At 43.7% G+C, this 27,995-nt stretch overlaps 1 protein-coding gene across 1 annotated transcript in view; it reads right to left on the bottom strand.

The window, feature by feature from the left end:
* MNAT1 (MNAT1 component of CDK activating kinase) overlaps nt 1–27,485 on the bottom strand; it is a 132,898-nt gene extending 105,413 nt beyond the window's left edge. The window contains exon 1 of the mRNA XM_069856906.1: nt 27,359–27,485. Coding sequence (XP_069713007.1) covers nt 27,359–27,447 — 89 coding nt within the window. The 5' untranslated portion in view covers nt 27,448–27,485. The remainder of the gene's footprint in view (nt 1–27,358) is intronic.
* Nucleotides 27,486–27,995: the final 510 nt, after the last annotated feature.

Genomic DNA, 27,995 nt, shown 5'->3' with positions numbered 1-27,995 from the left:
ACACAACAAACCAAATTCATGCATTTGAAACAAGTCACAAAGTCACTGGGAGCTCATCATTTAAAGAGCACCAAGGAGAGGAAAAAGACACCCTTCTACCAGTTAAATAGGAGCTCATGGTCCCTCTGCAGTGTGATGCAGTCATGAAAAGGCACACGCAACCCAAGGATGTATCAGAAGAGCTGCCACTGTCAGAAAGACAGTATTACCCAGCAGGATGCGAGGAGACTTCACCTGAAGTGACAGGTGCAGTTCTGGTCACTCACACTCAAAGAGAGATGAGCTCACCCTATAAACGCAGAAAAGGACAGTGAAGATTATCGGAGCAGAAAGAGTAGAAAAAGCTACCTAAACTAAAACAAGCAGGTCCAACCAGTAGAGCAAAAGCTTACACTGGAAACTGTAGTCCTCACCAGCCACAACAGTGAGAGTCTGGAACCACACCCAATAGAAGCAAGATGGTCTTCAACAGGTAACTAGATTTGATAACTAAGAAGGTGCCTCCGGTCCTATCTATGGTCCTAGATACATGCTCTAAACTCTGAAATCTCAAGACAACAACAGTTTGGGAACTAAAATAAAAAAGGAGAGAGCAAAGCTAATTTTGGTTAAGATACTGAAATATTACATGCATTTTTGGGTACTGAATTTATTTTCAAGGATAGCATGTGTGGCACATGTTCTAGCATCCAATTCTACAGCTCATAACAGAAAACTCCTAACCATCAGTCTTACGTAAATTAGACAGATTTATATTATTTTATCAATAACCAATTTATCTTATCTGGCATAAACCATAGCATGTATATGTCTCAGAAATCCAAATTTGGTTCACTTGGATCAATTCTTTCACCTTGTAGAAAAAGAGAGAAGGTAAGAACATACCATTCTGCTTGTCGTTAACAGCTGATATAATAGCAAAGAAGAAAACTAGAGAGTAAGCATTCTCAGCTCTTTTATTTCAGATACTACATGTAATTTAATATGTCATTTAATATGGAGATATGTTCTACTAGCATGTAAAAAAAACTCCTGATAGCAAGCACCAATTAGCTGATGCGTACTTGTGCACACCTTGTACTACGCCATGCCTCAGCTCATAACTAAAACAAGTTTAGATGAACAACTTCTGTGCAGCAAAATGCGCTGGTCATGACTCAACAAATCATTATTCCCACCTCTTCATCAGTCTGATATGGCCTCAAGGAACAAACTGCTTCCCAAAACTGCAGCCTTTTCAGTGAGACAGACCGAAAGCATCAGTAAGACTCGGCAGTATTTTTGTTGTTGAGAGCCCTCTGGTTTCCCAGACTGGTGCAGGTAGAACTGATTAGGGCATTCTTTATTTTCTGCCCTAAAGCACCATTTAGAAGGACTTGTTAAGTCTCTGTTGCCTTTACTGTCAGAATTTGAATAGCTGCACATCAGAAAAGGAAGAATGGCATCTGTGCAGTCCTTAAATACCTTATAGCACAGTCTAAATTATTCTTAACACTAAGTTGCAGAAAATCTCATTAGAAGAAAGAAAAACAACCAAAAAATCCAACTCAATAACATTTTATTGCCATCTTTCAACCAAATACAGACTTAATCCTTAAAGAAATAAGCCTGGGCAAGTAGTTTTAAAAAGAAAGACTGGCATTTAAAAAAAAAAAAAAAATCCACTTGCAAAGAATGAAAGGTTTGTGCATTTCTATTTTTGAAAATACAGGGAAAAATATGTCTTTGAAATGCATGTTGCATGTAATAGTAATAAAAAAATGATCTAACAAACCATTCAGGACTTGCTGAACAACTTCACTTCAGCATAATGACACAGAGAAACAGAGGTGTAAGGGACCTCAGGGTCATTCCCTGCATTCCTACAGAGCCATGCCTTAAATCTGCAGAACATCTGCCCCGGAACGTCTCACTGGCCACACAGAGCTCTGCAACCCAGCACAAAGGTTTATACAAATCTACTTGTTTTATAACCTAAAAAAGTTAAAGGAGATGCAAAGAATGCACCTTCTCCCAAGTAACCAGCAACAGGACGAGAAGAAATGGCTTCAAGTTGCACCAAGGGATGTTCCAATTGGATTTCAGGAAAAATTTCTCCACCAAAAGGGTTCTCAGGCACTGGCAGAGGCTGCCCAGGGAGGTGGTGGAGTCACCATCCCTGGAGGAGTTTGAAAGACAAGCAGATGAGGCGCTCAGAGATACAGTTCAGCAGTGGACAGGCACAGCTGGACTCAACGATCTCAAAGGGCTTTTCCAACCAAGCAATTCTATGATTCTAACCCCATGCCAAGCAAGGCATCTCCTCTTGCAGTAGATCGCTTATTTAGGAGCGTCCGTGCCAGCCTTGTACCTAACGCTTATCTGAATCCTGTTGCTTCCCAGAGCCGGTGCTTCTGATCCATTCCCAATATTTGCCATCACAAACATCTTACCAAGCTCTGCGGCTGCAGTCTCAAACAGCAGCACTAGCAAAGGCAACTTACTGGAGCTGCAGGTTTAGTTTCAGTTTCTGTAACTCAACAGATTTTATTGTATTTTCTAGAACAAGCTTTATCTCAGCAATCTGCATTCTCACCAGTGGAAGTGCAAAGGAAACATTCATTAGAAAATCCCAACAGTAGCAACTCGAAGAGTGTCCCCGCCTGCCTGCTCTCATCTGGGAATCTCCCACTTCCTATCCATTTTTAAGGGTCATTCCTCACTCCATTTTCACATAATCCCTTAACAATAATTATCACATCTTTTCTCAGCATGAGATAAAATATAGACTGTGCCTCATAAACAGTGGAGACCTTAAGATTACACTCTTGTTGGGACACGATGTGATAAATATTTTAGGGATGCCTTGGAATACTCTACAACATACAATGCCAGTGAAACAACCTCATGAACAAACATATTTTGACTAATTAACACAGCAAACAAACCCCAAACCCTCCTACTCCCCTCCCACGCTGGCTATTGAGGAGATCCCATTGCAATTTCCTTTTCAAGGGTGGCAGAGATCCTGACCTCCTTAATGCCTGGTAGGGAATGGTTTTTCGCATCATAAATTTAATCATTCAAAAAAACACTTTTTCCTCAAGCTTAAAAATAAACAGCTTTTGCTATTTTAGTACATTAAACCAGCATGCAAACATCTTGAAGTTAAACTAAAAGGTCACATTGAACCTAACTACTTATAGAGGAAGGTATTAAACAAAACCAAGGAGGATGTGTCAGCACTTCATTAGCTATGCTGGCATCTCAACCATTTTCTACAGATAGTAGGGAATATAAACTCAGCCCTATTTCAGTGAAGGCAGCTTCACAGGTTATCAAACAGGACTCTAAGTAAGCAAATTTATTACTCACCAAAGAGGCGACACAAATCACTCTCCCGAAGCTGCAGCACATTTCAAACAGCTCAATCAGGATGAAAAGTTGTGATGCATATTCATTCTTTTAATGTTTGTTAGTAAAAGAAACAACGAGGAGAAACAGTTGCACAGTGCAGGAGCAAAAAGCAAGATGACATGTATTCATGAAGCATCAAAAAGGCAAAAGCAACAAAATAATTCTATTTTAGCAAAATAAGCTATATTCTTGTTTGTATTTATATCGGTACTTGTTACACCACAAACTATGGGAAATAGGGTGCCCTGATGTCCTTACTCAGCAGAGGACATCAGGGGAAGAGACCACGTAGGACAAGGGGAGGAGGGCACACAACTGCCTCCCCACATGGTGAGCTCATCAGGATCAAATTGTTGTCAAACAATCTGAAGTCAGAGAAATATCCACAAATCTGTTCTTCATTATGGGGAGTTCCTCCCACGCATAAACATTGAGCAGATTTGTTGGGCATTTGCATGTGGCTCGTTATTTCTGTGTGTAGAAATACCCCGGAAGAATTATTTTTCAAAGTCTGTTTTAGTATGAACTCCACCTGCGGCAAAACAAGTCTAACTCTGTGTAATCATAGAATAGTTTGGGTTGGAAGAGACCTTAAAGATCCATCCAGTTCCAACCCCTGCCATGGACATGTCCCACTAGATCAGGCTGCCCAAGGCCCCATCCAACCTGGCCTTGAACACCTCCAGTGATGGGGCAGCCACAGCTTCCCTGGGCAACCTGGGCCAGTGTCTCACCACTCTCATGGTGAAGAAATTCCTCCTTATGCCTAGTCTAAACCTGCCCCTCTCCAGTTTATAACCATTGCCCCTCGTCCTTTCATTACAAGACTTTTTACAAAGTCCCTCTCCAGCTTTCCTGTAGCCCCCTTCAGGTACTGGAAGGTCGCTATAAGACCTCAACCCCAACTCTCTGAGCCTGTCCTCATATGGAAGGTGCTTCAGCTCTCGGACCATCTTTGTAACCCTCCTCTGGACCTGTTCCAACAGTTCCATATCCTTCTTATGTTGAGGATAATATTAACAAGTAAAAAAGTTCTTGCAATTTCTTTTCACTATTTCAGCTGTAAATACCATGCCGAGAACCAAAACCCACCATGATCCATGGCTACAGCCTCATAGCCCCCGAGTCCCACCGAAAACAGGTAAGAAAATGGAAATATGGCCCAAGATTCAGATGATCAGTTCTAAACAATATTGGAGCTTAAGTGTTTTATCCAAACATCAGCCCAGAAGCATTCAACAATGCTGCAGGTTCTCTCATAACACCACATTGCTCCATAATTATACGGGATCAGTGCACGTATTCAAAAGCCGCTTTATTTAGGCTCACAACAACTGTATGAAAGCCATGCGTAAAGCACATTGTTCCTGGTCTGAGAAACAGTGAACAGCATTTTTCTTATCCATATAAATCACACATAATAAATGCTTGATATTATCTAGTGCCTATAAAGCAGTCAAATTAAGACAAATAGGGTGAGTGCACCCCTGAGTGCAGATCACTAGGAAGACTGAAAGTGTTTGAACACAGAATTTTATCCTTTTTGTATGCTTTGCTCTCATTCACATAACACAATAAGCTCATACACAATAATCACAGGATTTCTTCAACCCTGTCTCCTCTCCCCAATCAAAATATCGATTTTACAAGGGAATTTTTGACTCTGCTGACCCTCTAAGAAAGCCACAGCCACCAGCAAATTCCCAGATGACCAAGAGGCTGGGGGATGCAGTAAAGAAACCAAAAAGGCAAAGGAACAGTTTTTAAGAAAATGGAGATCCCTCCAACTGCTGACAATCTGGAGGTGCCTGCTTAACACCACCCACCTGTAACCTTCTTGGCCAAAGCAAACTGCATATGCACAAAGGATCAAATTGTCTCTACTCAAAAATGAGTCTGTAAGGAGACCTCAGACTGAATTATCGACTCTCACCATTTTATGGTATTATGCATTACTCATTTATTTGGCTCAATCCTGCAAGCTTAACACAGAAACCATCCTTAATATCCAACAGGGATAACCTGGGCAAACAAGATTCCTGCCACCGGGGCCTAGGGACCAGTTTTCAGACAGTTGTGTGAAATCTGAATTATTCCAGTTACAATGGACTAGCTCAGCATTGTGGCACACGCTTGGGTAGGTGGCTACTTGCGTGCTGAGGACCACGACTGTTCTGGAACATGTTTACACAGTTGACATTTCCCATGGAAGGGTTTGCTTCCCCCTTAATAGATAAACCTAGCATTTTAAAAAAAAAAAGAAGGTCCTTCTCTGGACTAGGTCTTTCTCTGGCACATGTTGCCCATGGAAGTCACAGATGTCCCATCCTTGGAGGTGTTCAAGGCCAGGTTGGATGGGGCTTTGAGCAACCTGATCCAGTGGGAGGTGTCCCTGCCCATGGCAGGGAAGTTGGAACTGGATGATCTTTAAGGCCCCTTCCAATCCATTCTATGATTCCATGATTCTATGAATCTGATTCAGTTTAACTGCTGTTACTCACGAGTGCAAGAAAGACCTTTTGCCATAGTCCTTGCAAGATAAAGTCCTTCAACTCATCACCAATACTTATGATTAGCACCCTACTTTGTTTAAATCCACACTCCTGCTATTCATAGTACTATCTGAGTAAGTTCCCTAAAGCTGCGAGATCCCCATGAACTTAAACCTTAACTTTGCAGCTTTATTATCCAAAAGGGCAATCCAAGCTGCTTCCACTCCCTAAAACCACATGCAACGTTTCAGATGGAGCTGTAATGTGTTCTGCTCTTTACCAGCATTTTCTTCAAGAAACTTTATGATGCTACAGAGAAGCAATCATCTCACCTACTTCCACAAAGGACATAAGGAAAGTCTGCTAGTCAAAACTTAAAAAAAGGGATCCAAAGATAAAGAAGAGATGGATTGTTTGTAGATACTAAAGATCATACACTGCCTAATGCAGCTATCACGCAGTCAACAGTCAAACCCTGAAAAGAATCCAGTTACCAGCACAGGCTGGGGTTCACAGCTGATGGTGCCATTGTGCAATAGAAGTATTTGAAAAGCAACTACAACCTTTTGCATTTACAGCCTATCAGCCTACCTAGGGCAGAACACATGATACTGGGTGTTTTCCTTGGAAAACCCTGTAAAACAAGTTTGGTGACAGCCACTGCGGCATGAATCCAACATACAAAGTTAACCAGTCTTAACAAAATTCCCCAGCAGAAAACATGCTGCGGTTGGTCATGAAAATCGAAAAGATCAGGTCACATTCCCAAGACAACTGAACACAACACAGAAAGAAACACACCTCTGCCTGTGCTGAAGCACAATCATTACCTGCTTCCCTCAGAAATACGGTGAGCTGGTGCAGTGGGGCGTCAGCCCCAAAACTGGAATCATCACCCTATCCTGTTTAGCTTGCCAACAGGAGCTACGGAGTCCTTGGTAATAAATAAATTTGTACATTAATTCAGTGATCCTAGGGATAAACATAAGATTCTCCCTTCTTTTCGCTCCTTTAAGGAGGCATCTACGTGTCACCTTACGCTTTGAGCTGTTTCACCACCACCACAACATGCTGAGTCTTCAAAACCACTTTGGATTAAAAAATAGAATACATGACTCAGGTGGTTTAAAGACATATATGCTTACTCAAAAGAATAATCCACCCCAAAATATCACCTCTAACAGCAATTCATATTATAATTTCCAGAACTGCCAAGTATCTAGTTGCAAAATGTCCAAGGGAAGGAACAGAGGCACCTGTGAAACACTGGATTTTCTTTAAGAACTGCAGAAATCAGCATTATTAAACACCCCAAGGGGACTTCCTTGTGAATGGGCCCTTATGTAAACTTAAAGCAACAGAATACCAAGATGATCAATCTTCACCTTTGATCTGAAAATGCTCCCATGGAATAAATACTTTCTCCTCTACAAAGGGGTATTTCCTGCTAGTCATTCCCTCTTATCTGGTTGCTGAAGACCTTGACAATACCGATTCCCTCTCACTTCTCAGGGCAGCCGCCTTCAACCACACAGACGCACTCCCACTCAACTGCTACCCAGACTGTATATGTGGGATTAAATCTCAGTCAAATTTTCAGAGGCTTTAAAGGATGAAGTGTTAAAACTGTGGGAACATGCAGAGTAGAGGGAACCTAAACATAATGCGGTTTAAATTGCATAAAGATGTGAATGCACTAATAAGATAATCGTATGTTTTGGTTCTGCTAGCAAGGCAGCAATTCTCATTCTGGGCGCAAAGTCAAACAGCTCCAACCGTCACCAACACCTGCATCGTATCCCCACCTACACAGCAAAGCTGACAGTGAAAGACAAAACCATGTGACTTCTGCTCAGCAGCTTTTAGCAAAAACAGACTCAAGCAAAGCTAAATGGCCCATTAAATGGCCACGGCAAAAGAAATTCTTTGCTTTTGACAATATACAATTGGGTCACTTTTTTCATCCCCAAAACACCTATTCAAGAGGCACAGTAAAACTCACTACTCCACCATAGGAAAGCTACCAATCATAGAATCACAGAACAGTTCAGGTTGGAAGAGACCTTAAAGAACATCTATTTCCAACCCCCCCCACCCCCCCGCCATGGACAGGGACATCCCACTAGATCAGGCTGCCCAAATGTCTGTATAAGCTGGTAATTGTTGCTTAGCCATTCTTAGACACAATGTGTTGAAATGTGAACATGTTCAGGTCTTTTTTACTATGCAAAATATCTGGCCAGATCCTTCAGGCAGCCACTACTGGAGAGGCGAGTTGGCTGCACAGCCCTGTGGGAATAGAGATCTCAAGGAAGGAGAGGAAATAAAAAACTCAGTATGTGGTGTGCTTCAGGATCTTGGATTCAGCCCCATGTACTTATCTGAACAGTCCGTGTACTTATCTGAACAGTCCCACAGGTATCACCAGTAAACAACTCTTTTCATAGCTGTTTGCAAAATCAGGCTACTCAAGACAATGGCCCACCAAAAACAAAACAAATGAAAAAACCACTACACAGAAAGGAGGAAAGTAAATCTAAAGACAGTTCCAGCCACCTGAGAAAATGCTTATGACATGCACTGGATAATTCCCATCTAAACAGAGTTTTTGCTTTCCCTAAAACAGTGTGGATCTAGGACTGCCCAACGTTCCCCTCTGCAAGCAGCCCTAGCAGTGAGGCCACTCATACACCAAATGCTTCAAACACTGTGGAGAACTCAGAAACTACATTTCATTTGTTCTCTGCTACAGACAAATACTCTTGAGGCTTTGTTCAAAAACAAAGGCTGTAAAGGAATAATAGATTATTAAAGGGAAACTTGAATGCTCTTTCAGAACAGTGAGAGTCTAAACTCAACGTGAAACTGAGCGCAAGAGACTACAACTCCGTTCTGTTCCGCTTGGCAATATCAACAAGGATCTTTCCACCACTAAAAAAAAAAAAGTTGTCTTTTTTCTGCCCTGCAGGACTGACTTGGCAACCATAAAATTCACACACAGCAGAGAAATGAGGACAAGAACCACATTGCCCAGAGGACGGGTCCAAGGCATGGAGGCTTTCATTCCTTGTTCCAGAGTCAAAAGTGTACATATTTAGGCAAAGAACCAAAAATACAAAGCCACTCACTTTCAGTTGCCCTTCCTGAAGACCACCCTGCTGTAAAGGTCACAGAGCAGAAACACTTCCTCTGCATTTCATAGGCTGCTGATGCCACCTGGGGAAAATGCGTCAAGCCAGTCACTCCCAGGGCATTAACGTAAACTGGTTACAAGACAAAAGCCTTCCTCAAATCTGAGGAGTGTTTACAAACGTGATGAATGCCAGAGTGGGTCCTAGCATGCCAGCTTGAAAATAAGTCAAGCACCTGGCCCTCAGCACAAAAGGCTGAGTCACCTGTACTGCATCTGTTATCCTTTGAAAAGACCCCAAGTTTAGCACTCCAAGGACACAAAGTACTTTTAGGAGGCTGTGACTTATCCTCGTCCTTCTCTCCATCTGCACACATGCTATCACTTCCTGATGCTGCACAAACACCCTGTACACCAGCCATCTACTCTACTCAAGGTAGGAAAGAAAAACAGCAGCATAAAAGCCACAAATACAATCAGCAATTGCCTAAACCTACACTCCACGAAGCTCTAACACCGATCCCCATCCCATCCTTCAGCTCCACTGAAAGATAATGTACAAAACTGAGCAAGCACTTTAGCACAAGACACTCCATGACCTGAATTGGGACTCATGAAAGGTCTCTCAGCCCATCCTCATGCTGGAACTGGATGATCTTTAAGGCCCCTTCCAATCCAAACCATTCTATGAAAGGAAAAATAAGCAAAATGAAAACCATCACTCTGACAAAGTACCATTCTGTGCTGTGATCAGCACGAGTAACACTTGTACTGGCTTTTCATTCCCCTTGGTGGCAATGCCAGAAGGCCACTGCAAACCAAATCCCCCGGCCCAAGCTTTGCAAGAACTACAAAAAGATCTGAACAAGACCTGAAAACCCTCCCCACTCCAAGGAGAAAGCTGTATCCTCCCTAGCAAAGCTCTTTTCAAACTGCAACACTTCAAGGAATCCACAAATGAACCTTTTATTCTCAGGGAATTAAACTTCACATAACATGAAGAGGCAGTTCCTTGCAATTGGTTTATGGAAACCCAAGTCCAAGCTGTACTGTGTCTGAGTGAAAGGAAAGCAGAGTCTCTGCACGCTCAGGCTGTCAACCAATACAAACATATTAATTCCCACGGTATGTATTGGGGAAATCATGTGGTGTCACCTCATATCAAAGCTTCTTTCTCTATGGCTGCCACACACGTACACAGCCACTTTCTACTGCAGGAACGCTACCAAGGCAGCTGCTCTCCTGGCACAGCTCTGAGTTATCCATGAGGACACAGACAAGCACCTCATACAGAATTATTTATCTACTTTTACTTACATCACATCAGGCTACTCCAAGTGCAAGGTGGAGCCTTATCCTACAGTAGCTTATCCTGCATTTACATCTGAGCTGCCAGAGTTTCCCACCCCACATTCACATCCTTGCGCCTGTACAACAGCACACATGCCCAGGAGCAGCACAAGCAGCTAATTCCACTGATAACTAGTTTAAAATCCTAAAACGGATCACCTCCCTGAACTGGCTTCACCATTTGGTTCCAAAAAAAATGAGGGTAAGGAACACAGAGATGGGACAGGCAACAGCTGGACTTCAGTTGGCTGGAGCAACCACAGAGACTCAAGTGGAAGTCAACACACGGAGCCAGTAATTTATTTTTTTTTAACTACACCACTGCTCATCTTCTCTTCCTGTCGCCTGCATACATAAAAGGCACAACCAGGGATGTCTGATGTCTTCATGTACAAAGCACAAAAATATCTTACACCAACAGGGCCAGTCACAAAGCTTGTATTTGCTAGAAGCAAAGCACAAGAAGAATCAAACATTCTGAGCACAAGCAATAACAAAACCATTGAAAGGGCACGATCACAGGTGCTTGGCAAAGTGCAACCCTTCTGATCACAATTCAGCTTAAAAATGCATCGACCAAATCTGCATGTGAAGGGGCACGGCTGCCAAAGAGTCTCCAAAGACACATGAAGGACACGCAGAAAGATACACAGAAGGAGCAGTTACACAACAGGTTTTCTCCATGTATTGCCACCTCCTACCTGACCCTGCTCAGGCTTAGCAGCCTGCTGCCCCCAGATGTGTCGATACAACTGTGTGTGAGGCTGGGCAATAAAGTGTAACAGAAAAATGAACAAAGAGGGGCAGGGAAAAACACCCAAAGCAAACAAATCCTTCCCCTAATAACCCCATTCCTTTTGAAATTCTGGTGTTTCTTTTTATAAGATCAATTAATTCATTCACTTCTTATGGCGGGGAGGGTTGGAACTAGATGATCTTTAAGGTCCCCTCCAACCCAAACTATTCTATGATTCTCTACTTCAGGAAACGTCACACCTACTTGCCCACACCAGATCTTTTCTAGTAAGAAAAGTGTCTCCAAAAGCCTTAAAAATCAGCTACAGAAGAATTCAGAAGGTAAAATAAAAAGCAAAACTGTTCTTGCAGGGCCACGCACCAGGGACTGCGGAAGCAACACAACCCAGCCTGCCAAAGGGACTGTGGACAGTCCCTTTTGCTGTTGCTTCCCTAGGCAAGCACTCAAACCACAGCAGGACAGAGATGACCAGGGAGACCAGAGGCAGAGCACTCCTGCCCCATCCCCACGGGCAGCATACAATTGCTTTCAGAGATGCCGCAATCCTGTGTCGGTGGCACTCAGGGGGCTGCTGCTCACAGCTCCGAGGACGCCAGCTCCAGAGCTGCACTTCTCCAAGGCCAGACTGAAACATTTCTTGGTCTGCTCCAAGAGGAGACCGTGAAGGTCAAGTGTTCAGTCTTGCTGAGACTGCATACAATTCTGAGGCTGATAGAAATATCTGGAACAGTAAGAATACCCATATAACATGCTCAGCATACAGGGACTTCTTCCATTTGTAGGGCTGCTAAAATATGCATAAAAAATTGGTTAAAAAAACATGTGGGAAACATCATGATTAGCCCTGAGGGTGTAATGCACCAACGAAATTAATGCAAGAACATAAGAACAGTCTAAAGCACTCAGGACACTGACATCTGCCGTGCAAGGGTAGCTTTCTCTTGGTATTATATTAAGATTTCTTTTTTAAAAACTTCTTAATAGATTAAATAGAAAGTTGCTCACTGCCAAGAAAGGGGGCAGATTGAACACCATTTCTCTACAGTGCCTTTTGTATTATCACAAAGGCAACACTATGTGTAGTAGAGAACGTTTCTAGTTATTAAATTTTATGTTTCTATATTCAGCGGTATCATATTATATATATGGCCTTTTCCTGCAATTAATCTACAAAACACAAATTAAATATTAATGCATGAATGTCAATTATGATTATGAGAAACAATAAAAGGACCATAAATTAAATAATGCAGATAGAACAATAAAGTATTTTCAGATTTTCAAATGTTAATGTTTTCTTATTCTAATTGACAATGTAATTATATACTTATAGGTTGTGTTTTTACATTAAAATTGGTAAACAATACCATCTTTTCAGCATTACAATTCAATCCCAGCAAGAAGGAGCACAACAAGCCTTGCTGCTTCTTCCAGACAAACCTAACAGTGCAGCACCATTTGACGCTTCCCAGAAATCTTTTGTATGAGACTGTCCAGAGTACAGTAGGATATTTTCACAGTTATTCCTAGCCTATTTCCATCTTCTGTAATTAATTATACACAATTCCATATTTTGGTCAGTACTACCAGCTCTCCCACACATCCGAAGTATTTTCTCACTATTGTACTTTTTAACTAAGGAACCAATACTCATATACGACACTCAGACAACAGCTTTAAGATCACCGCTTCTGTTTCTCAAGACTGATTTTATGACAAAAAGAAAGACCCAAGACAAAACATTTTAAACAAACTACCAAATACAGTCAGAAGCTGATATAAGTAGCAATTGGTTGACGCTCAGATGTACGGCTCTTCCCGTGCCTTACCGCACTGGTCGTCAATGACTACTTTATGAACTGTAGATTACATGGGACACACTGTTCACAAACAAATCAGATTTATGGTCATACTCAGTTGTTCCTGTTACCTGAAATTAGAATTAGAAGCTCATTAAATATGAATACATTTCAGAGAATGCAGAGGCCCCGCACTGTATTGATGAAAGCTTCATTAAATTTTCAGTGCTACAGCAGCTTCTATATTTGTGAGGGAAGGACACAAGGTAGAAGGAAGCAAATTGGGGCAATTCTCCTTCAGGCAACTTGGCATTTTCTACCATCCCCAAAAAACAAAAGCATTTTAAAATAAAATGTTGGACTAATCAGGTGTAAGAAAAAGTGATTTTGGTGTATTATATTCAACAAATGATTACTTTCAGATCAGCAGTTGTCTTCTGTATGTCTGCCAATTAAACATCTGATGCTCACGAAGACGGGAATCGGTAGAAAGCTCGAAATCAGGTTCAAAGGATCAAGCCCTTATAAAATACAGTCTCTGTAGGGGTTCTGAACTCAATTGCAGAGTCACCTTTTTCAAACACATAACAAGTACTGGAGATGAAGTTTTACCTGGCAAACAATAGACACAACTTCTTGTGCAAGCAGAAACATAAAACTACCAAATTCACACAGTAATGCAGCCTTATTTTTAATGCAGGGACCAAAACCAAGTAAGAGACCCATGACAGAAAACAAACAAAACAGATACATGCCCACTTTTCAGCTACACTTCTAGTACTGTTGTCAGGAAGTCAGACAATTAACACCTCCATATGTACAACATCCATAACCAAGCTACGTGGCAGAGCACAGAATCAAAAACGCCAAAGTGAAAATTCAAGTGGTCTGATCCCTCTTGTGGTCAGACACTATGATATAAATTTATTACGTCTCCACATTAGCCCAGTTTTCTTTGGAAAAGAGGCTTACGCAATCAGACTATTACTCAGCTCCTCCCCATCCACTCCCCTCAGGATCCATTACCTTAAGCTGGGCAGCAGGGTAGAGACCTCAATGCCGCGTTATTCCTCTCACAACACGTGGCCCAAGCACTGTGTGTTTTCAGAGCATATGGTTTGGGTAGGAAGGAACCTTAAAGCCTATCCAGTTCCAAGCCCCCTGCCATGGGCAGGGACACCTCCCACTGGATCGGGTTGCTCAAAGCTTCATCTCGACTGCCTTTGAGCACCTCCAGGGATGGGGCAGCCACGACTTCGCTGAGTACAACCTGGGCCACGGCCTCACCACTCCTGCAGGAAAACATATCTCCCTAGTATCTCATACAAAACTCCCCTCTTTTGGCTTAAACCTTTTCCCCACGTCCTATTCCTGCATTCCCTGATAAAGAGCCCCTCCCCAGCTTTCCTGTAGGTCCCTTTTAAGTACTGGAAAGCTGATGTAAGGTTTCCTTACAGGAAGGTTTACCTTGCAATTAATGGGCAGGGCCTGCCAGGAACCCAGACATTGAGCTGCTCTTTCCAGCTTGCTAGGACTGCCACCTCCATCAGCCTTCTGGATAGGCAAAGCTCAATCAACACACACATGGACAACAATGGTTTATCCTCAGATGTTGTTTCTTCCACCCTGTCCAAATCCTGCTTCAACACATGTGCTTTTTTTCCCCCTTCCAGTTTTCTTTGGCATGCATAGTCAGCATTAAATAATCAACCTTCTCAAACTCACCATGAGGTAGCATTATCCCTACATTACCAGATAAGGAAATTAAGCCACAATAATTAACGCTTGAAGCATGCCCAAACTTCACATTCCTGATTTGAGGGTGATTAGCATTAGTGCTATAGAGGATTTCGTCTGCTCGAAGTACAGCTCCTGGGGAGCAGAGGAGCAGTCACACACAGCCTGTACTCTGCAGAGAAGTCTGATGGGTACAGCTAGGGACCCCATGAACCACCGGGCTCCAGGAAGTTGTCCCATTCCACCCCAGGACTCCACAACCTAACTCAAACATCCAGCCCAATGAGGGAAAGCAAGATACTGAGTGCCAACCCCTTCTGCTTCCTTTCTTCTTGCCCTGACCAACACTTGTGGATCCAGGCAAGGACTCCTCGCTCAGCTCATTTCCATTTAGACACCTGCACCCCTTCAGCCCATATGCAAACACGCACACACACACAAATGCTCACTACCCTTTCCTCTTGTCTTCCCATAGCCGTCACATCTCCTTGCGTTCATCCTCCTAGAACATCACATCTTCCCCTATGCTTCTTCAGCTTCAGATCTTCCGCAGCCATCGCAGACAGTCCTAAACCCTTCTCTATCCCAGTCATCACTCATTCTCTCAAGTCCTGATGTAGTCATACTGCTTTCTCCAAGCAAGTACACCTTACGATCTTTGTTGAGTCCCCTTCCCTGGAGGTGTTTAAGGCACGGGTGGACGAGGTGCTAAGGGGCATGGTTTAGTGTTTGATAGGAATGGTTGGGCTCAATGATCCAGTGGGTCTCTTCCAACATGGCGATTCTATGATTCTATGATTTACTGCCATACAGGCAGACTGGGAGTCAGCCTCCCCTTTCAATACTGCTACAGCATTCCAGTTTCCCCAGAGCCACAAGATGTTTCCCAGTTACACATTCCTTGCAAAAAAGAAGACTCCTTTCCAAATCTGTAAGCAGGCAGCAAAGGCTCTCACATAGATCCCATGCAAATTCAGTTCCCTAACTTCATCCCAAGAAACAAATCTCCAAGGGCAGTTGTTTCATTCATACATCACTGAGATATTCCCACATGGAGACAGCTATTTCTGGCCATGTCTGCTGTTCCATCCTGCATTACCTTTCCCCAAAATAAGGCAGACAGAACAGAAATTAAGGATTTGTTTAGCAAAATCTTAGGCCAGGCTTCGTTGCAGGAGCAGATACAAAAAGATTCAAACAAATAGAATAACTCTAGACCAACCTCAACACACAGGCAGCTCTCCAGCTCCTAAATTCCTTTGAGCCTGCTCAGCTGATGATGTTCAGAGCACCATCACATCATCCTAGCATTGCCCTCAGTCTCATTAACCTCTCTCTCTCCCCCTTTCCAGAACACAACCATATCCCAAAACTACAGATAATTCTTCATTTTTCTCCCAGAACAAGGGGATCCCGGGGATTTAAAGGCAGCCCCCTCTCCAGTTCACAGCACATCAGTCACAGGCTTATCAAGCTACACAACTGCCACAGACAGTCCCTCCTGACGCCATCCAGGGTGTGCAAGGACTACTTCTCAGTGTTTTTAAGCCTGCACATGGCTACTACCAGAAGAGTTTGAATTCTTTTTATACAAGGCTGTTTGTATACTCACACTAATAATCTAGTTGTTAGTTACACCTACAAATTAGTTCAGGTCCTAATCCCCACTAAGACAGAATTTTTTTTTTTTACACAAAACATGTGAGATATTGCAAGTAAGGATGACAAAGACATTAAACGTTTGTCTGCCTGCACTTGGCTCAGAGCAGAGCTCGTCCTTCTTCACCCTGACTCTGCTAGCAGCTCTCGCGATACATCTAACCCCAATGCCAAGCTTTCCAGCCCAATTAGACCTAACACTTCCCATCCTGGCTCAGCAGTTTGAAGGTGTCAACATCAGCCAAACTTCTGCTGTCTGGGAACATCGGTCCTTCTTTCCCACCCTGGCAGAGAGACAGACAGCCTGGCTGAATTGCTTGGCATTAATAAAAAATGGAAAGCCAAACCTTCCTAGGCCTTGGGTACTCCTACCTCAACATTGCCTCTTAAAAAAAAACAACCACAGACCAACACACAACATCTCCCTCTCTGCCCCATTCCACTGTTCCCTAGCTCTCAGCAGAATAACTTCTCTATAATACTAAAAAAGTTGTCATGCTCACATTAAGCCCATGATTCTGCAAATGGTTAGATACATAACCCTACCTTAGTGCAAATCACTTAGACAGGATGGTGGGAACAGGAAAAGTCATTTACTACACGTTTCCCAATCAAGAGCCAAAGTATTTACCAGATCACATGACTCGTTCATTGTTCCTCTGTGGCAGAGGCATCTTGTTCTCCCTTCTCTGGGCTTACCTGCATTCCCCAAGACAAAGCCTGCAAGGATTTCCTAATACATTCTTTCCTCCATGTGTGTTATAAGCAAAGGAGGAACAACTTAGAATATCATTTTCAGAGCATCATATGTTCTCAGCTAGGACAATGAAAGCATAATTTTGTCAAAGACAGCATCAGTTCCTGCTAAGCTCTTTTCTCAGATCTGGTCTTGTCAAGTATAAGTCTTGCAAAACATTTTCTAAAGAAGAAACATCGCGTTAATATCACTACGAAATTGAGTTCACTCTTAGGACTGCTACTTCTAACTTCTATGACAGCCAGAGTGACCTTTCTGTATAGAAATATCCACTGTTTCCTGTACTTCATTAAACCAAAGAAGGAACCAGCAACATCAAACTCCAGTGCCCACGAGACAAGCTCAGCACTGCCCATCCCATACCCTGTTACTGTGAGGAAAGTTTTCTTATTTCCTAATTTCCTACCCAGCTCCAAACACTGAAGTACTTAATTCAATTTCCAAAATGCTGACTTAGCTTTCCTTCCAACTTCACTCCTTGGGGGGGAAAAGCAAACAAACAATGGCCCAAACAAAAGCACACAAAGTCCTCCAAGAAGGCACTTTCAGATCTGGTCTGCTCTGAATTTACAAATACTGAGACACACTTTTTAAAACTACTCAGGAATATATTTGCTTAATTTCATAAATATTAAACCTACGCATATCTCTTACTAAAATAATGCAACCACACTGAAGCAAGCCAAATATTGTGCTTCCTCGCAAGCCCGGGGAACATTGGTTTGAATTTTAATGCAGTAGATGAAATTAAAAGAAACAAAAAAGAAAGACTCACCTAATATCAAATTGTTTCAAAGATTATTGTGTTTGCCTTCTTTTAACCAGAGAGATTTACCACACTGGTCTTGGACCATTCCCTCACTGGACATTCACCATGTTCAGCCTCACCATGGTAAACATTTACCCAAGAAAAAGGGTCAGGCGTGTCTGAAGACTCCTCAAGCTGGGCACCCAAACCCTTGAGCCATTTTCAGGATCCCAGGCTGCAGATTCAGACAGACTGAATTTCCAGAACCAGGGAAAAAGAATTTACTTTTTCAACTTACGGATTGGAGATCCAGGATATAAACAATAGCTTTCCTTTTGCCAAATGCCTCAGAGCAGAACCACAACTTAAATTTCCACAAAATATTTACAAGGAATGAAGAGCAGCGCACTGCCAGCTTTGCTAAGCAGACAAGGAGCATTACTAAGCAGACACACCAACTGATAGCTCAGCAGATGAAAGATTTTCTAAATAGGAGTTTGAAAACAAAAGAATAACGTAAAAGAAGCATTAACACCACTTCATTAGAAGCGTTAAGACCATGACTCAGAGCCAAATTCAAAAGCAAATACTCATTGTCAAAACTGGATGGCAGAAGGAAATGACCCCTTGGGTAAATCAGCAGAGTTTTAATCACCTCCCATGACTAATTCGGAGAGACTTCGGAAGAGTAATGGGATGGAGCAGAGTCCAAAGAGCATCTAATCCCAATTAATAAAAAGAGGAAATAACTCCAAAAAGACAAATAAAAAAGATGACCTAGATTTTTATTCCCCAAGAAGTCAGGAAAAAGCTTTCTTTCCCAGGGAATATGTTCCACTTAAAAAAAAAAAAGTAATTTTGCTTCTCCCTTTGAGGATGCAGGCAGGCAATGATTGTGCAACTATTTCAAACAAGCACCAGTTAACCTTACTCCCGTGTTAGATCTGACAAACATGGGCAAAATCCTCCCACCTCACCCGGAAGAAGCAAAGAGAATTCTCTCAGAGAGGTAAATCGTTTGGAATGAAACACATTACATCATTTTCATTACTTATCCACCAAAGCAGAGCACGGATTTTTAGGACCACACAAAGTTCCTGTTCTGGTAGAGATTTTTAGCTAAACATAGTCCCAATCTGCTTCAGTCCACCAAGACTACTTATGCTTTTCATCCAAGTAAGGATCTACCCAGGAATCTAATTTGAGACGTGACACAGCAAGAAAACAAGCCTAAGGGATAAAACAGAGCACTTGCTCTCCCAGATAAGCCAACTTTTAAGCACACAGCTACGCAAAATGCTGCAGGCTGAACTAACATGGTACCGTGGGAAGGTCCTTCCTTCAGCCCTATTTGGCTACAGGTTGCCCCCCCCCCAATGCCTTTCTACCCATTTGCAAGCTACTTCAACTCCTGCACAAACACCATCACACCAATCTATGAAAAACACTTCTCATTTTCTGCCAGATGAGCAAACTAGGTCAGCTCCTGCCAGGGTCCAGTAAGCACCAGAGTCTGGTGGCTCTTTCCCTTGCGCCTGCTGCTTGTTCCCCGACCCTGCACCCACACACTCGTTTCTATGGTTCAACGAGCGCTACTCACACCATCAGTTCTCACAAGCCTGCACCACAACTTGGTATTGGCAGAAATCTGGTGGCCTAAAAATCTTACACATCGCAGCCAGCCTTTGTGTTACAAATGACAGCCCGGAATACAGTATCACTGCCCTTGGAGATCTTGGATTTAGGATATTTTCCTCAGAGAAAACGTTTGCCAAATAAAATTCAAATATGTATTGCAGCACCTAATTCCCACATGCTCACATTAAAAGTCAGAGGCCTGACAGTTCCTCACTGCCTACCTCCAGTTAGACTTCTTCACTCAGACTCACTTGGCTGAAATACATTTTTTTATTTTCCACAATCTCCAGGGCTACCCCCCCATCTCAGAATAAAGGCATTTTCTTGAACCACACTGCAGAGAAGAATGCAGCAGGAAGCCAAGCGATCCTTTCACTTGGAAGCAGTTTAAACAAGAAGATTCCAAACTTTTTTTTCCATCAACTCCTGCCCCACTCCCCCAAATTCACCAGGGATACTCCTACTTCCAACTCCTGGGGAATCTGACAGCCGCAAAACTCCATGTGCTCCTAACATTAAAATAAATAAGCAAATAATGAAATCTCTGTTTCTTCATTTTAGCAGCCGTTAGCACTGCAATTAAGAGTTCTCGGAGGATGCACTTACCCCCTAATGAGTCCCTGGAACAGTTATAACAGGGTGCAGGGCAAATTACAGAATCCCCAAAACACAACTCGGTGAACTGATGTCTCCCGTGAGCAACACAAAGCTGGGCCTAGAGATAGCAAGTGTTGTTATACTGTCTTCATTTTGAAGCCTTATTAACAAATTAAACAAGAAATAAAAAACATTTCCCTTTGGGAAAAGAAGAAATAGAAAAAGAAAATAAGGAATCTAGACATCTTTTTGTAAGCCTCTGGGGACAGAAAAGACATCAGAAAAGTTTATAATAGGCCAAGTTCATTAACTACCATCTAAGGTTGTGGCAGTGCATGAATAAACCCAAAAACACCACACAGGCAGCAGGTGACATCAAGCCAATGAGTTTTCTGTGGAAGCTGCTCTGGTACCCATGCTGCTCTCTCCCAGAGACGTCACACATGGGAAAGGTGCTTTGCAGAGACAGCACAACTGCTGGCATGACACTGAGAAGGAAAAGGAGTTTCTTTGGTTTTGGTGGTCTGCAGACATCCATGTTCCTTCCCTCTACAAGTCAGGACAGGTCACAGGTGGCTGGCGCAGCAGGACTGACTCCCAAGAAGAGATTTACATACCGGTTTTGCTCCTCCCTGCAGCAGGACAACAGAGCTGAAGCAGCAGACCCAATTAACTACATTTTTTACCTAAGACTTTGGCATCTGATTGTTGGAGACCATATGGTCCACATTTACAGCCAACAGCAAATTTCTTCACCCAGTCCCATCTGCAGTAACAACCTTAAAATTCTCTTAATGCAGTTTTCAGTGGACACACTTCCTTTCCTCTTCATGTAAGTAAAGCAGTGGGATACGCTTAACCTGCCTCCTAAAACTCAACACAGGCCATGAAATCCAAGCAAGCAGAATAAAAGATAATTCATGGTCTCAATGAAGCCAGGTGGATTACAGCTACATTGGCAAGCACGCACCTGGCATCTGTACACTCAGAAGGGACATTAGGAATCATCTGAACAATCAAAAATTGTCATGCATCCACAAAGATTTTTGAATAAACTCAACAGTGAACTTTTAAAAGAAGGCAAATCCATCAATGTACCATAGAAAATAACGCGTTGCAGAACTTTAATCAAGCACTGCTCCATAATTAGACACATTTCCCCTGCACAAAAGCATCTTTAAAGCCAAGTATCTGATGCCTTGAACCTCTGTTATACTTAAGAAAATAAACGTAAAAAGACACCCATTATTCTTGAACTGAGCATTTCCATACTAAGTCCCATCCTAGAACAACTTTTAACTGCTAATTTATCATCCTCCCTCCTGGCGACAGAGAAGATTTATAGTGGAAAAAGCTTATTTAACATTACTCTAATGCCAAAAACACATGCTATTACACTTTTGGTGATATTGGTCAAGAAGCAATAACCAAGGAAAACAAGATATTAAGAAATAACCCCTGCAAAAAAAAAAAATCACTCCCGTAATTGTAGGGCTTGGCACAGTTCCACTGGAATAAACTGCAATGGAAGCTCAACTCGAAGGATGTTTACAGCCAAGACCCAATGTCCGATTTCATCCTCGTGCACTCATCTGCCTTTCCCTTATCTTCACTGCAGCACTGCTGTGCTTATCAGCACGCTGACCCCTGCTCTGCCACAGGCAGACATGGACACATTCCAGAGCTCCACTGCCCACAGGGGAACTGAACATGGCAAACATGCCGTGTCGGGAGAAAGCCACTGGGAGTTTTCAGCAACACAGGAAGATACACAAAGGACAAGAGAGGAGAAATGTTCTCTGCATACATTGGTGTTAAGATCCAGACTGAATTTGGAGGATGGCAGGATCAAGGTCACAGTAAGAAAGCACTGGGGAGCCAACAGAGGTACTCTAACACACGGTATCTAGCCCAGATGAGAGAGATTTAAATTAATGAAGTGGGGAAGAGGATAAGAATGAACAGCCAAACCTTCAAACTACACGACTTCATAGCAAAAGGAACCTTCACTGCAGGCATCTGTCAAAAAAGGGACAAAGAGGACACACACTGCTCAACAAGTGCTCAAATACTTTGAGATTAACTTTGTTTATAAAAGAGGTGAGATGGTGGGGGGTGAGAACTCACACAACAATAAAAGGACAGTTTTTCTAGTTTTGTTCTAACCATAGTGGAGGAACTGGCTAAGAACGTGAAAGTGGAAACAATTCAGCTGACAGAAGGCAACTCTCACAATTCTTCAGCAGGGTAAAACAAGAGAACCACAACACAAATAAAATGCATGAATGGTAAAACCACAAGCTACCCGAAACTCGGGAGAAAGATCTCAAGCTTACTGACAAATCGCCTCTGCTAAGTATAGGCTCTTTAATGACCCAAAATTCAAGAGATTTTGCACAAGTGCAAATCAAATCACTGAAGATCACAAAGTGAACAGCACACTTAACAAATCAAGAAAGGTCAAAGCATTACAAAAGAAACTACTGGGAGGCAACACTGAAGGTAATGCTAAAATTTCCTTCAGAACACCCACAGTGAAAGAAAGCACACTTAAAGCGTTAACCCACTACTCAATGGGAAGGAGAATCTCCAAGAAAGGATGCCAAAGCACTTGGGGCATTTTCTGCATCAACCTCCATTCGCTAAGACAGATTAACCAGCTGACATAACCCATATCACAGCAAAAGGAGCAAGAACACAATCAAGAACCAGGAAGTGTGTTAGAGCAATTGCTTCAATCCTTCTGAGCCAACAAAGTCACGATTCTGAATTTCCCACGCGCATGTATCGGCAAACTTCAAACAGGAAGCATGAGAAAGGCAATACCTCTGGCAGACAACTTCATAAGCTTCTGTAAACCTATGGACTGTATTCAGGGGTCACAGCATTAAAGGAGTACTTGAAGGTTTTCAGATCTGGTAGACATAACGTTTACCTTTTGAAAACTGATAAAGGCAGTTAGCAACGATCATTTCTGCTCTCTGCATTAGGTTCCAGCAGCCTGAAGGAGGGCAAAAGCACCTGCCTCTAAAACACAGGAAACCAAATACATGAGAAAACAAGGACCCATCAGAGTTACTGTCAGTCTCTGGGAAGATGCTGAAATAAATCGTCAGAAAAACGACCTATTTCGGATGACAAAGCAGGCAAGATACAACACACAATTTGTTAAGAACAAACCATACCAAATATAACTTCCTCCAAAGACACAATATAGATAGCAAAAAAGCTACGAGAGGCAGTATCGTTTTGGTTTAACTGGACTTTTGACACTCTTAAATTGACAGCCATATAATCTAAACAAACATGGAACATACTGAAGTACTGAGAGATGACTAGAAACCCATGCCCAGAGATAAGTTATCACTATTTTAGTACAAGAGGAAACAGGCAGCAAGCACATTCATATGGTTCTAATCTTTTATTGTTCTCTGCTGTTACCAAAAGTAACTTGGGAGGGAAAAAAAAAAAAAAATGTTATGCAGCAAGGAACTCAATGCAGGCCACTCCATATTTTGCTCTGTCTCAGCTGGAGTTCTTATCATCCATCATAAGCAACGACTTGGAAGACCTCCTAACCAACACCTTGTCCACAAATCACATGCTAAAAAACATCAGTACAGAAAGGTAACTTGAAGTTAGCAGAGGATAGGAATCTGGGACAGTCGACGGAGGAGTTGATGGAATCCAAAGTCACTTGAAGCAAGTGCAAAATCAGCTAAATCAATATGCAGTTTGACAGAGCAGACAGGCAAGAACAATCGGATGTACAACACAATATGGCAGGTGAAGTTAAATACTGTTCTGCCCAGAGATGTGCTGTGTGATAAAGCACTAAAGAAACTGGGTTTAGGCTGAACATAAAGATCACGTATCACAGCAAAAAATAAAGAATACGTAAAGACTCGACATCCCACTGAGTTGTATGGACGCAGGTATCATATGAAAAGCACATTAATTCATTTTTACTCTGCCTGTTGTACTAAGGAATCAGATGGAGCACTGTGTCCAGTTCCAGTGTTCCAGAAAAGCACAAACCAAGTTGAAAAAGCCTCAGGAAAAGCAATGACAACAGTTCACAAATGTATATTAAAAAAAAAAAATAAAAACAAAACAATCACTGGAGAGAGGAGACTGATGAAATGGGATTTCTTCAGTGTGAAAAGCACCAAAGAGAAAGCCCTCAAAACACGACACGTTCTTGCAGACAAGGTGTACTGAACAGTTGGTAAGGTGTATAAAACGTATGATTGAATTCTGAAATGCTTAAATTATAGCAAAGAAATTTAGATTATAAATTAGAAAAAGTATTTTCAATGGTAAGAACAGCACAAGTTATTGGAATAGATTGCCATCACCAACTTAGGTTAGCTCACCTGCTTTGAGAACGCTAGACATTCCTTCCATGTGGCTGTAGTAATGGGGTAAATTTATGGAAGAAATTATAGTTTACCAGGAGATCAATAACCTTCCCCTTTCCCCCCCTCATACTTCATTCACAGGTGCCTCATCTGAGCTTCCAGATCAGTTATTACAGGAATTTATTAGTCATTACTAAGGAACAACTTACAGCACAAAGGCTTCATAACATCATATGGAAACAATAATAAAAACAGAACTTTAAAGGGTTATTGGAAGGATATTACAGAGGAAAAGTGACCCCTCTGAACCACATCAAGATGGAGAATACTTAATGAGAACAAAAACAAAGAAATCAAAAATCTACTTAGACAGCAACTTCAACTTTACCCTCACCCACACGTGCTTTAAAGTAGCATCGCCCAACTGCAAAGACCCCTCTGCTGGGAAGGTAAAGGAGGGACTGCAGACGTTGCTGGGCGCAGATAAGGGTCTGGGTGTCCCTCTCCCAGCAAGCACCCTGCAGAGATGCCCGGCTGGCTCAGCCCAGGGCCACAGGCATTGGACTGACCTGGTCTTGGGGACAACACTTGTCAAATGCAGAAGTGCAAACAAGAGCTGGGGGGAGCAGAGGCAGCCTTCCTGCAGCTGGGAAGAAACAAGGAAAGCAAGACAAGGACATCAACCCCAAATAAGACGTCAGCAGCTGAACCTTGCAAAGCAAAAAACACGACTAATTTTCTCAACTGAAGTTCAGCTATAAAAAAAGAACATTGAAAACCAAAGCAGGAGAGCAAACTGAAACATGCTGTCCTCTGCTGGAAGCGGCTCCAGAGGAGCTTGAAAGCAGAAGATCATCAAGACCACTAGTCCTTCGATCTTTGCTGGAACAGAAGATAGAAGCATCCTTTTAAAGCTGCACAGCCTTGCCTAACGTGGCTGCTACCTTCTGAACTCCAGCTAACACTGCACTTTTACCCAGCCAGCATCACTGTCACCAAAGGAGCACTCCTGCTGCCACCCTTTCTGACACCAACGCTACCAGGAGATCATCCACTGCTCCCCTGACACGCCATCCCTAAAGGCAACAGAAGCACATACATATCACAGGGAAGATGAAAATACACAAAAACCGAAACAAACACAAACCCAGAAAGGTTTGCTACTGCAGTATAGGACTTCTGTCTTGTGTACCTAGAAAGAATTCACAGCAGAGCCTTTAAAACTCCCACAGTAACTAAGGAAGATCTCCAAGTCTGAAAGTAAGAGAGCTCTAACTATGTGTGACGACCTAAATCAGCTCCAGAAAGTGGTGGAAATTACCCAAGTATTCATCTTTGGGGAAAAAAAGAAAAGAGTCACAACTCTTATTGCAAGAAAACAGTGAATGAACAACATCACCAGCATGGGTTCAGAACAGGATTTTCCAGCATTCAAACCTTCAGACAAAGCATTCCACATTGAGGAAAATTAAGACAACAGAAAAAAAAAACCCATCTTTTCTCCTTTTGTTTTCTTAATTATCCAAGCATGGTGTCAAGTACAAGTGAAAAGCATTACAGTCAATAAGAAATGTACTTTCCTCTATGCTCCCTGTTTCATATGAAGACCCAGCCACCTTTGGGACCAGAGCTGGTGCTGAACAAACTGAGCCCAGGCAGTTCCTCTATGAGGATTTCAAAGCAGAGAAGGAGCCAAAAGCAGCACTCCAGCCACACATCAAGATCCAGCTCCAGCCCAAAGGGAATGGTTGGAGGCAGCAGGGACACAGCCCCCGCAGCCACCTCAAAATGTCGGGCATGGGTCTGGCCGAGCCCCACTGAGCTGGGACAGGGGAGACACCACTTCACTCGGGCCCCACTGGCCAGTGCCTCCACAGAGGGGCAGCCCTGGACTGGGATCCCTCTCCCATCATGGGGTCCCTCTCGCTCCTCCTCACCACCTCCCTCTCCCTCCCACCTATCTCCCCTCTCCTTGCCGCCCCGCTGTCCCCTCATTGCCACCTTCTCTCTGCCACTCCTCCCTCTCCCCTCCTCACCAACTCCCCATCCCCTCATCTCCCCTCTCCCCTTCCATCTCCCCTCCTTCCACAACACCCTTACTTCCCCTCTCCTCTCCTCACTGCCCCCTTTCCCCACGCTGCCTCCCCTCTCCACCTCCTTCCTCGCACACCTCCCCCTCTCCTCTTGCTGCCTCCCTCTCCACCTACCACGTCCCCTCTCCTTGCCACCCCCTCTCCTCCTACCTCCCCTCTCCCTCTCTTTCCTCACTGCCTCCCTCTCCCCTCACACCCCTCCTTGCTTCCTTCTCCCTGTCCTCACTGCCCCATCTCCTCCTTCTCCCTGATGTCTCCCTTTCCCTTCATCTCTACCTCTCCTGCTCTGTCTCCCCACTTTCACTTCCACCTCCACTATCCTCTCACCACCTCCTCTCTCCCCTCCCCATCTTCCTCCCTCACTTCTACCTCCTTCCTTGCTGCCCCACCTCCCTCTCCCCTTTCCACCTCCCTTCTTCCTATCCTCACCACCCCTTCCACCTCCCCTCTCCCTTTCCTTCCACCTTCCCTCTCCCCTCCCTCGCCTTCCTTCTTCCCCGCCTTACCTCTCCCCTCACCTTCCATCTCTCCACTCACCACCCCTCTCTCCCCTCTCCCCCTCCTTTCTCGCCTCTTCCCCTTCCTCACTACCGCCCCTCTCCCCTTTCCCCTCACCTACCTCTTCCCCCTCCTCTCCCTTTCCACCTTCCATCGCCTCGTCCCTCTCCTCCCTCCCTTCTCCCCTCCTCTCCCCCTTTCCACCTCCCTTCTCTCCCCCTTTCCACCTCCCTTCTCTCCCCCTTTCCACCTCCCTTCTCTCCCCCTTTCCACCTCCCTTCTCTCCCCCTTTCCACCTCCCTCCTCTCCTCGTCCTCTCCCTCCCTCTCTCCCGGGCCGCACTCACAGCGTGTGCCCGCAGACGTTGACCATCAGCTTCAAGGAGGGGTTGCGGTACTTGGTGGTCTTGCACCGCGGGCAGCCCAGGTCATCCATGGCCGCCGCTTCCCCCTCCCTCCTTCTCCTCCTCCTCTCCCCCCAGCTCCCTCCGCGCCTTCCGCCTTCCGCCCGCGGTGCCTCCGCCAAACGCTCCCCCCCGCGCCTCGCGCCACCCCCGCGCACGTTCCGCCCCGCGCACGTTCCGCCCCGGTACCGTTACCGGTCACCGCCCGAACCGGCCCGAGAGCTGCGGCTGCCACGGGGAGGGGCTCTGCCGCCTCATGAATTAGCCACGGGTGCCGGGGGTCGATAGTAATAATAATAATGACCAATAATAACAATCTAAGGGCCTTATCACTGTCTACGGCTCCCTGAAAGGAGGTTGTAGAGGTGGTTGTTGGTCTCTTCATCCAAGCGATAAGGGCGAGAGAAAAGGGCCTCAAGGGGCACCAGGACAGGTTCAGATTGGACAGGTTAGGGGTTCAGACTGGGGGTGGAACAAGATGATCTTTAAGGTCCCTTCCAACCCAAGCTATTCTATGATTAGGAAAAAATTCTTCACCAAAAGGGTTCTCAGGCACTGGCAGAGTCTGGTTGACTCACCG

Source organism: Phaenicophaeus curvirostris, chromosome 5, assembly GCF_032191515.1.
Source record: "Phaenicophaeus curvirostris isolate KB17595 chromosome 5, BPBGC_Pcur_1.0, whole genome shotgun sequence".
NCBI lineage: Eukaryota > Metazoa > Chordata > Aves > Cuculiformes > Cuculidae > Phaenicophaeus > Phaenicophaeus curvirostris.
Note: the sequence above shows the minus strand (reverse complement) of the source record. Positions and strands in the feature narration are given on the sequence as shown.